At 38.3% G+C, this 13,469-nt stretch overlaps 1 protein-coding gene and 1 long non-coding RNA gene across 2 annotated transcripts; both read left to right on the plus strand.

Annotated features, from left to right (window-relative positions):
* Nucleotides 1-2,059: 2,059 nt before the first annotated feature.
* On the plus strand, nucleotides 2,060-2,590 carry LOC146313926 (uncharacterized). The gene is made up of 3 exons (XR_014771919.1): nucleotides 2,060-2,207; nucleotides 2,323-2,396; nucleotides 2,530-2,590. It is a non-coding gene; the product is annotated as an uncharacterized LOC146313926 (long non-coding RNA).
* Nucleotides 2,591-9,635: 7,045 nt separating this feature from the next.
* Nucleotides 9,636-11,988, plus strand: LOC146313927 (tripartite motif-containing protein 16-like). Its single transcript, XM_084736872.1, has one exon. It carries the CDS (start codon nucleotides 9,661-9,663, stop codon nucleotides 11,329-11,331), a length of 1,671 nt encoding a protein of 556 aa, XP_084592998.1. The 5' UTR covers nucleotides 9,636-9,660; the 3' UTR covers nucleotides 11,332-11,988.
* The last annotated feature ends 1,481 nt before the right edge of the window (nucleotides 11,989-13,469 follow it).

Raw genomic sequence — 13,469 nt, forward strand, 5'->3', positions numbered from 1 at the left:
CAGCCTTCCTGTCTTGACTCCTACACCTCTTCACCCACTATCTGGGTCTGCTTGTCACCCTCACTCAGTCCAGCCTTCAGCTCCAGCAAACCCTCCTCCACAGCTTCAGCCAGCTTCAGCCCAGATACCCATCCAAGCCCCAGCTAACCCTCCTGCTCAACTCAGCCAGCCACAGCCCAGATCCTCCACTATCCAACTTTCAAATAAATATTCCTTTAACCCTTAACTCCTACTGTCCTGTCTCTCTGTGTCTCACACTTGGGTTCACCTGCTCAGCCTTAACAACTTGTCAAGAGACAGTGAGGAACAAGTCTGTGAAACAAAACTGAACAAACAGTTTCATGTCTCGTCTGCTTATTACTGAGTTAACATCCAGTTACACAGGGTCTGATGTGACTCAACAATTATAGCCAAGGCTACTGGATATTGCGCTTAGTAATTCTGAAAGGGACAGTTCACCCCGTAATCAAAAATACATATTTACCCTCTGGCCTGTAGTGCTATTTATCCATCTAGATAGTTTTGGTGTGAGTTGCAGAGTTTTGGAGATATCAGTCATAGAGATATCTGGACTAGATGACACTTGGCCTACACCAAAAAATACATCTGAGTAGCTTCATGAAGGAACTGCCCCCCCCCCCGACTGACAGGTTTATCATAAACTAAGAAACTCGGTCACAAAATTAAATAGAAATAAAAAGAAATGATATTATGAAAAAAGGATTAATATTAGAAATGACAGGAAAAAATTATGGAATACACTAAATGATTTAATGGGCAGGAATACCAAATCCAGTCCATCCTATTTAGAAGTCAAAGGTAACTTCATAACAAAACCAACAAACATCGCTAATCATTTGAATAACTATTCCATAGAAAAAGTGGGAAAATTAAGGAATAATATGTCAAATAGAGAGAGTGATATATTTTGCCTGTAAAAAATGAAATTATGAAGGACAAAAATTGTAAATTTAAATAGGATAGAGTAAGCATAAGTAAAGTAGAAAAAAATGACAAGGAATTACAAAGACAAACCACCAGGCGTCGACGTCCTTGATGATAAACTTCTCAGATTGGTTGCAGATTCAGAAGCTCCTGCTATTTGTCACATTATAAACTTAAGTTTCAGGAATTGTCCACAAGAATTGAAAAGAGCCAAGATAATACCACTGCCCAAAAATAAGAAATGACCATTTTCAGGTTTAAACTGTCGTCCTATTAGTCTACTGCCCATGTTAAGTCAAATGATGGAAAGAATTGTGTATGAACAAATTAAAAAATATGTCTACTAATGAGTTAGTTAAGGATTTTCAACATGCATATAAAGAGGGACACTTGATGGCTACTGCTCTGACTCAGATGACTGATGACTGGCTGAGAGAAACTGAAGAAAATAGTTGGTGCTGTTCTGTTAGACTTTTCAGCAGCTTTTCATATTATTGATCATAAATTATTATTGAAAAAACTGTAATGTTATGGATTGGATCAATCCGCATTGTCTTGGTTTGAGAGTTATTTAACTGACAGGACACAGACTGTTTTTTTTAACACACTGTACACTGAGCTTGATTGCCACACTCCTCAACTGCTGACCTTATTCAGACAGAAGGCTTCCAAAACACGATGCACGATGAACAGGTGATTATGCATTTCACAAGTTCAATCTTTGTGTAATGTTTGATTTTAATGGTTCAAATGAGCTTTAATTCCACAATTGCTCCATTCCATAATCTGTGTTTTGTTTTCCTGTTTGGATTTACAGACCAATAGGCTAATTCAGTGTGTTGGGTCTGACCTTATTTGGGCATAGGTTCAACACGACCTTGTCCGTGAATGATTAAAGACAATTTCGGAGGACTGAAAACATGCAAAAAAAAGACTCAAATTAATGCATAAAAAGTCACAAATGTGTCAAACAGAGCTGAGACTACGCTATAATTCATTATTTATGAGTTTTTGAACAGATTACTCTTACCATACTGTACAGGTGTGTCTCTGATCATCACCAGCTCTGCCTATTTCCTCACTTCAAAATAAGGAGGTGGAAGATTTCCTAATAGCCGCAATTTCCCAACAATACTTTATGCTGATGACATGACATCAGCTCCTGTAACTGTATAAAAGAAAAGCTCAACATTCAGAGCAACACAATAACAACCTCCTCAACCGTCTGAGAGACAGTCTGCTGAAGTTGTGAAGACTTGAAGGTAAATATATGAATGTTTTGTTTGTTTTTGTGTAAGGTTGGTGAAATGGTGATGTTGCTGATATTTTGGAAAAGCTGTTGATGTGAACAAGTCTTGAATGTTCTCTTTTCAACAGGTGTGATCTCTGTAACCATGCTGAAGGTTTTCTTTGTGCTTGGATGCCTCCTGAGCCTCACTCTGGCTCATCCTGTAAGTGTAACAGTCTCATACTCAATATCAATACCAGTGTTCTTATATGTTCATACCATATAATGTTGTAATAGTTTAACTCAGGCAATATCAGACTGTGTAATTTACGTATTTTCTCCAGATGGAGGCAGAGCACAAACGACTTGCTCGATCAGACTCTAACTCTAACTCTGGCTCCAGCGAGTCCAATGAGGTGAGTGCTTTCTCTAGAATTCAACATTCAACACACCTGAATGTCAATCACTGTAAAATTCCTGAGAAACTTCTCTGCTGTATATCTGACAATGTGTGTTTTTGATTTTCTTGAAGGCTGCCACCACCACCACCCAGGAAACAATAGCAACAGAATCAATGCAGGTTTTTCTCAAATTACTCCTCCAGCTCCTGAATAATCCTACTGGACCTACTACTGCTACAGCTGCTGCTTCAACATAACTGTCTGAAATTTAACCATAAGTCAATTTTAACATCAGCTTTGTGTGTATCAGGTTTCATTCTCCTTTCAAATTTCAGTGATATTGTCTTGTGTTTCCACACTCATCACTCAAGTCAGTTGTATTTCATCTAAACATGTGGATGGATGGATGGATGGATGGATGGATGGATGGATGGATGGATGGATGGATGGATGCATGAGACACTGCATTCATGGTTTCATCATGTTTCACGTCTGGGGAAACCTTTCTTGTTTAACACAATAATACTTAAACTACACCTGATTTCTGCAATACCATCTCTTGACAGAGCATCACATGCTGTTAAAAGACAAATAAAAACACTTACTAGAATTTAAATAAAATCTTCTATGCATACTTTGTCTATGGGTACTCATTAAAATATATATCACTATCAGTAATAAAGGCTTTTATGTTTGCACAGTACATGTGTCAGGTTGCCACTTACTCTCCATTAAACAGAATGAAATTATTTGCAGGAGATAAAAGGCTGCTGACATTTTACAGTCCATTTCTGTTTTTGGAGCTGCGCACCTTTTTCGGTCGTGTCTAGAAGGTAGCGCTTTATTTGCACAACTCTCGCGAGATTTGTGTTCATTATTTCTACTGAAATAATCAAACTCGTGCGATCTTTCGCGGGTCTAGGGTTCCCTTCTAGACACGACCCTCTCTGTCTCTACAGACAGCAGACTGCTGGTGTCTCTTTACCTTCTGGAGAAATGTCTGGCTCCACACATTATTTGGCTTCTTTATATTTCTTTAAACCAATCACAATAGTCTTGGGCAGTGCTAAACCAGTGGCGGAGCCAGACAGTTTTCATAGGGGTGGCCAGACTGAGACCATTGCTCACACAGGGGTGGCAAAGAAACTGATATCTTATTACCATCCTTCTACTGCACGCGCAGAGTCCATTGGCACCTTCACTCGTGGCGCACGTGAACTACTACTACTTATACCTCCTCCACTCAGTATCATTTTCCAGTATTCTCTTAAGGTACATTAAATAAAAAGGTGGAAAAATGATAAAACAAAATTATTGCAGTTCACTTCTGATTTACAGAGGAATAAATAATTGAGGTCAAATGACAGTTAAGATCAAAAAACAGACAAACAATAATAGAAGCTACCATCATTATACATTACACTGAAAAGCAGGAGGTGAGGATGCTGAAGTGACCAATCAAGTTTAAATTACAATATTATAGCATTACTGTCATATTTGTGTTTAGTTGTGGTTTGGGTGTCATCAAAGACTTACCATGTGTAATGAACTGGGCAGACGCCTGTACAACCTGGAATTTTAGTTGTGTTAGACTGATAACTTGGGTTTCTTCCACTTTATGTTGAAGAATATTGCCGTGCTTTGTGGTTCTTTCTTGGTCTGTTATGTGTGTGTGGTTCTTAGTCGGTCCTTATGTAGTCATGGTGTGGTGAGTAATGTTGCTGCTGCTCCTCAAGGCAGCACTTTCAAGGTAAAGTAAAAAAACTTAAGTAAAAACTTAAGTATTGCCTGTCTTGAACTTTGATAGCTGCAAAGTGGGACTGTCTAAACAAAATGTCTAAACTTTACCAAGGCTTAATGGAGGCTTTTCCAGATGACACTCTTTCTACTGAGAGAAAAAGGGAAGTTGATCTTGAGGAAAACATGGATGTGGATGAGTGGTCACAGATTTGTTCAAATGTACACTCTGGCTCCTATAACTGGAGATGCAAGCTCTTAGAATTCAAGATTCTGCACAGAACATGTACTCCAGTAAAACTGAACGCTATGAATCCAGAAATGTCTTTTTTGCCTTTTTTTCTGCATATGCTGTGTTCTTGTTGTAAACTTTCCCCCTTCTGGGAGGAAATATGTTCTGTTATTTCATCATGTTTGGGAATCAGTTTAATACCTACTCCATATATCTGTCTACTTGGGAACTTCAATGTTGGTGTTTGCCATCAAAGGAAACTCTGTAATCTTGCATTTATTGCTGCTGTCAGCTGGAGGGTCTCTTACCCCTCTAATACTTTCTCAGTAGAAGACAGAGATGTCAGGTTATGTCCCCCTTGATTATTTATTTTACAAAATGAGAGGAAAGCTGGACATATATGACAAAATATGGACACCATATGTGAACTTCATTGTTCCTATATTATTTGAGACCCTGTTTCTTTTCTTCTTTCTTTTTTAAAATTTCTTCAGATTTTTTCTGTAACTATACTCTTAGCATTTTTATTTGTTTGTCTTGTCCGGTCAGTTTAAGTGTACCCCACGTACAAGTCAGAAGCAAACACATAGTACTGATTCTCACTCCGTGTTGACTGAAAGACAGCACTATCCTCTTATTGACCCAGACCCATCTCTGCTGCACTTTTGCAAATCCAGGAGAGGGTGGCACTGAACTGTATTGCACCGTATTGTGTTTCTTGCATTGTCTTAAAATAAATTTCCAAACTCTTATATGTTAAAAAAAGGTCTCTGCACACCTGAATGTATGACAGGTGCATCGGAGGAAGATTCAACTTGAAGAAAATCAGAAAAGACTCCCGCACACTGTCTCGCTTTCTGTTGATTTATTAAATATCCAACGTTTCGGTCCAGGTCATCCAGACACTTACAGATGTTAATTAATTTAAAGTTATCCTGCCATATTAATCCACAACTAATCACCCACAGTGGCATCCATCTCAAAGACTGATGAATGTGCAAGTTAAGTGGAGGCCATCAAACCACATTTGATGACAAAACAACATCGCTGTGAGGGATGCAAATAAAATGTTGCCAGCACATAAGGATCAAATATCAGTGGGTCAATTATCGTCGATACACAGGACAACAACTGAGACTCACTTGATGGATGCTTAGTGTGAACATTGACAAACACAGTGAATGGATGATGTTCAAGACATTGAGGAACATTTTACTGTTGGACACATCTTTGACATTCAGCACATCAACATTGTGACCAACATCCACCTCACTGAACAACCAAGACAGACTCCTGTTCCTCAAGAACAACCACCTGTCATGTGACGGCCCCAGGGCCTCGGCGCCATCAAGTAACCGGGACCACCTGGTCAGTGTTCCCAAGCTACTTAACCCCACCTGTTGCCACTCCTCTGTCCACGCCATGACTTTGACTTTGTGTTGCTGTCTTTTGTTTTACACTGAGAACATGCCCCCTCACACACCACTGATACTGACTTTCACACCTCATTGCAGTAATTATTTGTGTTTGAATCTTTAATACATTTCAGTTTCAAGTTTTGATAAGTTCAGTGTGCTGTGTACCTTCTTTGTATGAGCTGGTCATAACAGTACAACATACTTTACTATTATACTATTCTATGTACACAAAACCATAATTGTTTTTCATTACATACAACTTTCTTCATCACATTTTTCATTTCTCCTATCTAAACGGCACAAACATAGTATCTATCAGGAAGGCTAAAGGCGACTCAAAGTTAGGAGGAGGACTGCAGCACTGCTGTCAACCAGCAGACCTAAAGGTCCCCTCGAAAACCAGGAAGTCAAATAGGGGCCGCCTCCAGGAATCAGCCAATCTTCAGGAGTACCATCACTGGATTGATCATATGTATGGTTGTTAGAAAATCCCAAAACACAGCAGGACTTCCCTCAAGTCACACCATTTGGGAACCACTGGATTGGACTAACGGATAATTGATGTCATTCAACCTGTTTTAAAGCAGATAACAGAGAGTGCAGCTGCCACTGTAGGAGGAATCTGTAATAACAGATATCTAAAAACAATTTCATCTGTTGAAAAGACGTTGAAAATAACCGTAACACACTTGTCACCTGTGTGTGATGGTTCATGCGTCTTGTCAGGATTCTTCAGAATCTGTAACTGGTCTTCATAATCTTAATAAGAAATGATCAGTTACAGTGACAGTCTGATGTTACTCTGAATTATTCTACACATTTGAATCCTTCTGACATGAAATGTTGACCTCCAGCTCTCCTGTCCTCAGTTTCTCATTTCATCCGGTCACCCTAACCTGTGCACTGTACTACCTGAATTCTGCTTTGACAATGCAGCTGTCTACATGTTGTTGTAATACCTTCTGTCCACTAGAGGTCCTTCCACCATTATCAATTCAGAAAACCTTTTCAACTACCTACAAGTTGACCCTCACAAAACAAAACTAGCAAACTTTGAAAGCAGCATATTACAAGGTAACTGTATTCCATTACAATTCCAAAAATAAACTGTTATTAACATGAAAAATGATTAACAGGAAAATAAAATGGAATTTTAATGTATTTGTAAGTTTTCAAAGTTTTAACAGAGACAATAATGAGCAGATTAATCCATAATGAAAGTGATCATTGGTTGCAGTCCTAAACAAAATAGTTCAAAATGAGCTCCAAATCAACCAACTACTCAGTCAAATCTTAATTAATTTTACATTAATGCATGAGTGATAATAATAATCAGATGATTTATAGTATTATATCAGTCACAGAATACATTTTTTTCAGTACTGAGTACTTTTAATACCTTAAATTCATTTTTCTGATTATACATTATACTAGTATTCAATGTAAGACTTTTATTTGTACTGGAATATTTTCACAGTGTGGCATTAGTACTAGAACCAAAATATTTCTTCCTCAACTTCTTATTTGTCGCTGAATAAAGTGTTTTCATATAAACTGTACTTTATGTTACACTGATCCTCCCTCAATCACCATAGAAAAATAATTTGTGCAGAGAAACACAACATGTTGTTTTTGGATTATTACTTCTACAATATGAATTTGAACAGACTTTGATAACAAAATACAGACTTATTGATTGATGAGCAAAGACTGAAGAGCCAATTAGTATTTTACAACTAAAAACTGAAATGTTTTCAAACAGGGATCAGATTTTATCTGAGGCTTCATTCAGATTCACAGTGTCGCTCCTCTTCCTGGAATGAATCAACTCTTGATAAACTCTCCCTCCTCTTCTCTCTGCTCTCTCTTTAAGACACACAGAGAACATAGAAGAAAGGAGGCGTAACTTGGTGTGGTTCTACTTTTCATCTGTATAAAAATACAGCAAAAGACAATATTTGTGGCAAGAAAGTTCCACACAGCAGCAACATGAGTAAACTCTGCAAACATTTAAAAATAACACAACCTTAAAGTTATAAGGAGGCTGAACAAATACAAGAAAATAATGAATTTATTTTATTATTATGTATTTTTCACACTTAATAGGACAAATATTTCATTGAATTGTACTCAGGTTTCCTTTTTTAAGTACATTAATGGCTGATATGTGTGACATTTTGCAATTTAGTTTTTTCTTTTCTACAAATTTGTCAAATTTATTTTATTTTTTAAAATTATCACTAACAATAAAATTGACACAAACAGAATTGCATCAAATTACACTAACTTTGTTTCGTCCAACCCTGGTCAAAAGTTGTCGCAAACTTTCACAATAAAAAACAACTCCTGGTGTTTCATTAGGTTTAATAATATTAGCTGATTTAAATGTTACTGCAAAGTCATTTTCATTTTTGTTTTTTCCAGGAAAAAGACATATTTTTGTTCACACTTGCTGCCCGCCTGCAGCTATTAATAATTATTTGATTTTTATCCCTGCCTGTACCTGTGAATTTTTCTAAATGTATATTTTTTACCTGACTCCACCTGATACAGGACATTAGTTACAGTCCCATACAAAATATCTTCTCTGTTTCAAGCGACTATAACAATAAAATCCTGCTTTTGTATCAGTACATGAGTAATAGTACTATAATGATATATAGCTATACTTTAAGTACATTAACTGATTATATATTTACTTGTACGTGAATATTTTCACAGTGTGGTAAAGTAGTACTGAGGTAAAGGGCCTAAATGTTTCTTTCCCCCTTTGGTTATTTAAAATGTTTCCTGTGAGTGAGTGACGACTATATATGATGATTTTGATTCATATTACTGCTGCAAAATGAAACTTAGCAGGATTTCTTGAAGAGTTGGAGAAATATGGAGCCATATGTCTTGTCTTCATTCCAGGGTCTCAGACAAAACTGACTGAGTAAATCTGAAACTAATATTAAAGTAATATTAGTATAACTGGAGCAGTTTTCCTCCTGAAACACAACAAAGTTCAGTGTAAAGCAGAGTTGCATTTGTCAGTCAGTTTCTGTCCTTTCAGCTTTGAGTTTAGTTTTCTATCACTTGTTGATTTGTGCAAAACATATTGTGTAGTTGTAGACTTGAGGTCATTTCATGTAGTTATGTTGAAGATGAAGTTCATGAAACTCACTAAGAGATCAAGGTGTGTGTGTGTGTGTGTGTGTGTCCATCTGCTGTTTCTTATTTTTATTACACAGGACAATCTTTTACCTTCAACATTTTCTCTGCTGTGTCATGTCTTCTTTACAACACACAAAACTGAAACTGTCAGCAGTGTCATCAACAAAGTCTGAAGAGCCAAGAAGTATTTTACAAGTAAAAACTGAAATGTTTTCTAATGGAGAGCAGGTTTTGAGTGAGGCTTCATGAGGAAACAAAGTTCAGATTCACAGTGTCGCTCCTCTTCCTGGAATGAATCAGTGACTGATAAGTCCTCCCTCCTCTCTCTGCTCTCAAACACAGGGAGCTCCACTCTGTCCATATATGTCCCTGTTCCCTCCCACTTGAGATCTACAGTTGTAAGATGGGTGTAACCAACATGTGGTGCAGTGTAAGAGCTGACAGGCCCCATTCACTACAGAAACACATGTTGTTTAGATCAGAGCTCAAACTAGTTTCACTTCAGAGAAAGAGAAACTCAGACAGTCATTACTGAGAGGTGAAATGGCGCAGAAAGGAGTTCAGCTGGACCGTGAAACCTTCTCCTGTTCCATCTGTCTGGATCTACTGAAGGATCCGGTGACTATTCCCTGTGGACACAGTTACTGCATGAACTGTATTAAAAGCTACTGGAATGAAGAGGAAGAGAAGAAAAGACACAGCTGCCCTCAGTGTAGGCAGACCTTCACACCGAGGCCTGTTCTGCTGAAAAGCACCATGTTAGCAGGTTTAGTGGAGGAGCTGAAGAAGACTGGAGTCCAAGCTGCTCCTGCTGATCACTGCTATGCTGGACCTGAACATGTGGCCTGTGATTTCTGCTCTGGACGAAAGCTGAAAGCCCTCAAGTCCTGTCTGCAATGTCTGGCCTCTTTCTGTGAGAAACACCTCCAGCCTCACTATGAATCACCTACATTTGAAAAACACAAGCTGGTGGACGCCTCCAAGAAGCTCCAGGAGAACATCTGCTCTCGTCATGATGAGGTGATGAAGATGTTCTGCCGCACTGATCAGCAGTGTATCTGTTATCTCTGCTCTGTGGAGGAACATAAAGGACACGACATAGTTTCAGCAGCAGCAGAACGGACTGAGAGGCAGAGAGAGCTGGAGGTGAGTCGACAAAACATCCAGCAGAGAATCCAGGACAGAGAGAAAGATGTGAAGTTGCTTCAACAGGAGGTGGAGGAGATCAATGGCTCTGCTGATAAAGCAGTGGAGGACAGTGAGAAGATTTTCACTGAGCTGATCCGTCTCATGGAGAAAAGACGCTCTGATGTGAAGCAGCAGGTCAGATCCCAGCAGGAATCTGAAGTGAGTCGAGTCAAAGAGCTTCAGGAGAAGCTGGAGCAGGAGATCACTGAGCTGAAGAGGAAAGACGACAAGTTGAAGCAGCTCTCGCACACAGATGACCACAACCAGTTTCTACACAACTACCCCTCACTGTCACCACTCAGTGAATCTACAGACTCATCTGACATCAACATCCGTCCTCTGAGGTACTTTGAGGACGTGACAGCTGCTGTGTCAGAGCTCAGAGATAAACTACAGGATGTTCTGAGTGAGAAATGGACAAACATCTCACTGACAGGGACTGAAGTGGATGTTTTACTGCCACAACCAGAGCCCAAGACCAGAGCTGAGTTCTTCAAATATTCATGTGAAATCACACTGGATCCAAACACAGCGAATGAATATCTGTTATTATCTGAGGGGAACAGAAAAGTAACAAGAAAGAGTCAACAACTGTCTTATTCTAGTCACCCAGACAGATTCACTGGATGTTGTCAGGTCCTGAGTAGAGAGAGTCTGACTGGACGTTGTTACTGGGAGGTGGAGTGGAGAGGAAGAGGAGTTGATGTAGCAGTCGCATACAAGAATATCAGGAGAGCAGGGAGCTCATTTGAATGTTCATTTAGATTCAATGAAAAATCTTGGACATTAATATGTGACACAATCAATGACATGTTTTGTCACAATAACATCCACACTCCCATCTCAGGTCCTCTGTCCTCCAGAGTTGGAGTGTACCTGGATCACAGTGCAGGTATTCTGTCCTTCTACAGCGTCTCTGAAACCATGACTCTCCTCCACAGAGTCCAGACCACATTCACTCAGCCTCTCTATGCTGGACTTTGTCCTTATCATCAAACCACAGCTGAGTTCTGTAAACTCAAATAGACACAAGTCATTCAAGGGACACTGGTTTCAACTTTGTGTTTCATAGTTTTTCTTGTTTAGTTTCCATCATTGTTGCTGAGAGCTAATTGTTGTGTCTCTCCTTCACTGCAGAGAGATCACCTCTCAATCAAACATGATGGATGGTTCTTCAACTCATTTGTTGTTCTGTAAATGTTTGACTTTCTTTAGGTGATGCTCATTCCTGTATGTGTTTAGTCATGGAGCCATCATTGCTCATGATGACTTTTCTTAACCTCAACTGATATTTCTCAGCATGAAAACTAAACTTCTCTGTGCTCTAAATTTGTCTTGTTTTTCTTCCATTGCCTGGATTTAAGAGAGAAAGAACAAGAATTTCCTTTATTGTAGATATATTGTTCTCATGATTTTGCAAAGAAATCTTTAAATACATTTATTTGTTCAGCAGAACAAGTGTTGCTGGTTGTTACTTTAATATACAAATGAGGAACTATGGAGCTTTATAAAACTGTAATAATCTTGATGATAATTAATAATTCATTATTCATTTTCATTTCTTTTACAAAGCTCAGATTCAGATCAAACAGAGTGATTGTGTGGATGAAGTGAATCTGTACATTAAATCATTGAACAAGTAATTTATGTGTGAAAAAACTGTGTCTGTTCATATGAATAAACAAACACAAAAATCATTTTCTTCTCGTCTTCATGCCAGGGTCTCATAATTATTAATTTTTAGTTTACTCTGATTAATAAGGGACAGACAGATGTTAAAGACAAACTTAATTTCTTTTTTATTTTCAAAATGAGAAAAGTAACATATCAGCTGTGTTGGGGGGTAGTTAACTACATGTAAGGTTGGTATCATTTGGGTTTTATCTGATACTGCTGCTAAAACGTTTTTTTAAGAGAAGCTGACTCATTCAATGGCTGCTACGCTCTGAAACACAGACTGATGTATAAAATGAGAAACTACACGACTCAGCTCAAATTGCAGGAGTGTCCAGTCAGTAAACTCCCTGAAATCCAAAGCTACTACAGATGAGTTCCCTGCCAAAAAAGTCAAGAGGCTAAAATGAAGCTAACTTTTATCCATCCTTCTCTGTTGGTGAGACTCTGGAAAGCCTTTAAAGAGAGAGACTGGAGCTTCTGACACAGATCAGGATAAAGAACAGTTAAAGGGTCATTGCAGACAAAATGGCTCGCACATTTGCCTCCAGACGACAAGAAGTGGTGAACCAAGAGCCCAGCATGAAGGACTTCAAGAACAGATGGCTGCACTGTTCCAATAATAATGGAAGTGAACTGATCGACGTCTTTATCTTGATTTTGTTACAGTGAACTTTTACAATTTGGTCATAATTTGGTGTAATTGAGATTAGGGCTGAAACTATTGATTATTTTCATAGTTGATTAATTGGTTTATTATTTTCACAATTAAGTGATTGTTGTTTGGTTTATAAAATGTCATAAAATGGTGAAAAATGTTGATCAGTGTTTCCCAAAGCCTGAGATGACGTCATCAAATGTCTTGTTTTGCCCACAACTCAAAAGATAATCACTTTATTGTCCTCGGAGTAAAGAAACCAAAGTATTCACATTCAAGAATGTCATCTTTTTTTTACTTTATTTCTTAAAGAAATACTCAAACTGATTAATTGATTATCAAAAGAGCCAGGATACTATGGAAACTGCAATTTTTATTATTTTGTTTAAACTTTCATTCCAGTGAGGTCAAACAGACTCAGGTTGCTGCTATTGTGTATGTTGGCTCACTGGAGAGGCTCCTGTGACTGACTCTAAGTACAATGGGACCAGTCTGGAGAAGCAGCAGGAGTACTGCTGCAGGAAGCTAAGCGATGTACATGTAGTCCTGGCTAAAATTCATTCAGACATCAGAATGTTAATAGTTTTACAAAATAAGCCAGGTGAAATATGTTTAAAAAAACAGGTTAAAATGCATAAATATGTTTTTAAAAAAGCTGACATGTTGTGAACTGTGGTGGAAGTGCTAAACACACTCAACACCATGAGGTGGTGGACCTCAGGGGCCAAAATGTCCTAGTGCCATGTTACAGAAGCACAAAAATGTTGAACATGTGAAAATTGAGCCACTTTGGTTCTTTCTATGTTCTAACTGGTAAATTCCACCAGGCGTG

Source organism: Lutjanus erythropterus, chromosome 15 (genome assembly GCF_056507025.1).
Source record: "Lutjanus erythropterus isolate fLutEry1 chromosome 15, fLutEry1.hap2, whole genome shotgun sequence".
NCBI lineage: Eukaryota > Metazoa > Chordata > Actinopteri > Lutjaniformes > Lutjanidae > Lutjanus > Lutjanus erythropterus.

What these genes read in the sequence shown, in the direction of transcription:
- LOC146313927 (XM_084736872.1), top strand. Translation starts at nt 9,661, where the DNA reads ATGGCGCAGAAAGGAGTTCAGCTGGACCGTGAAACCTTCTCCTGTTCC.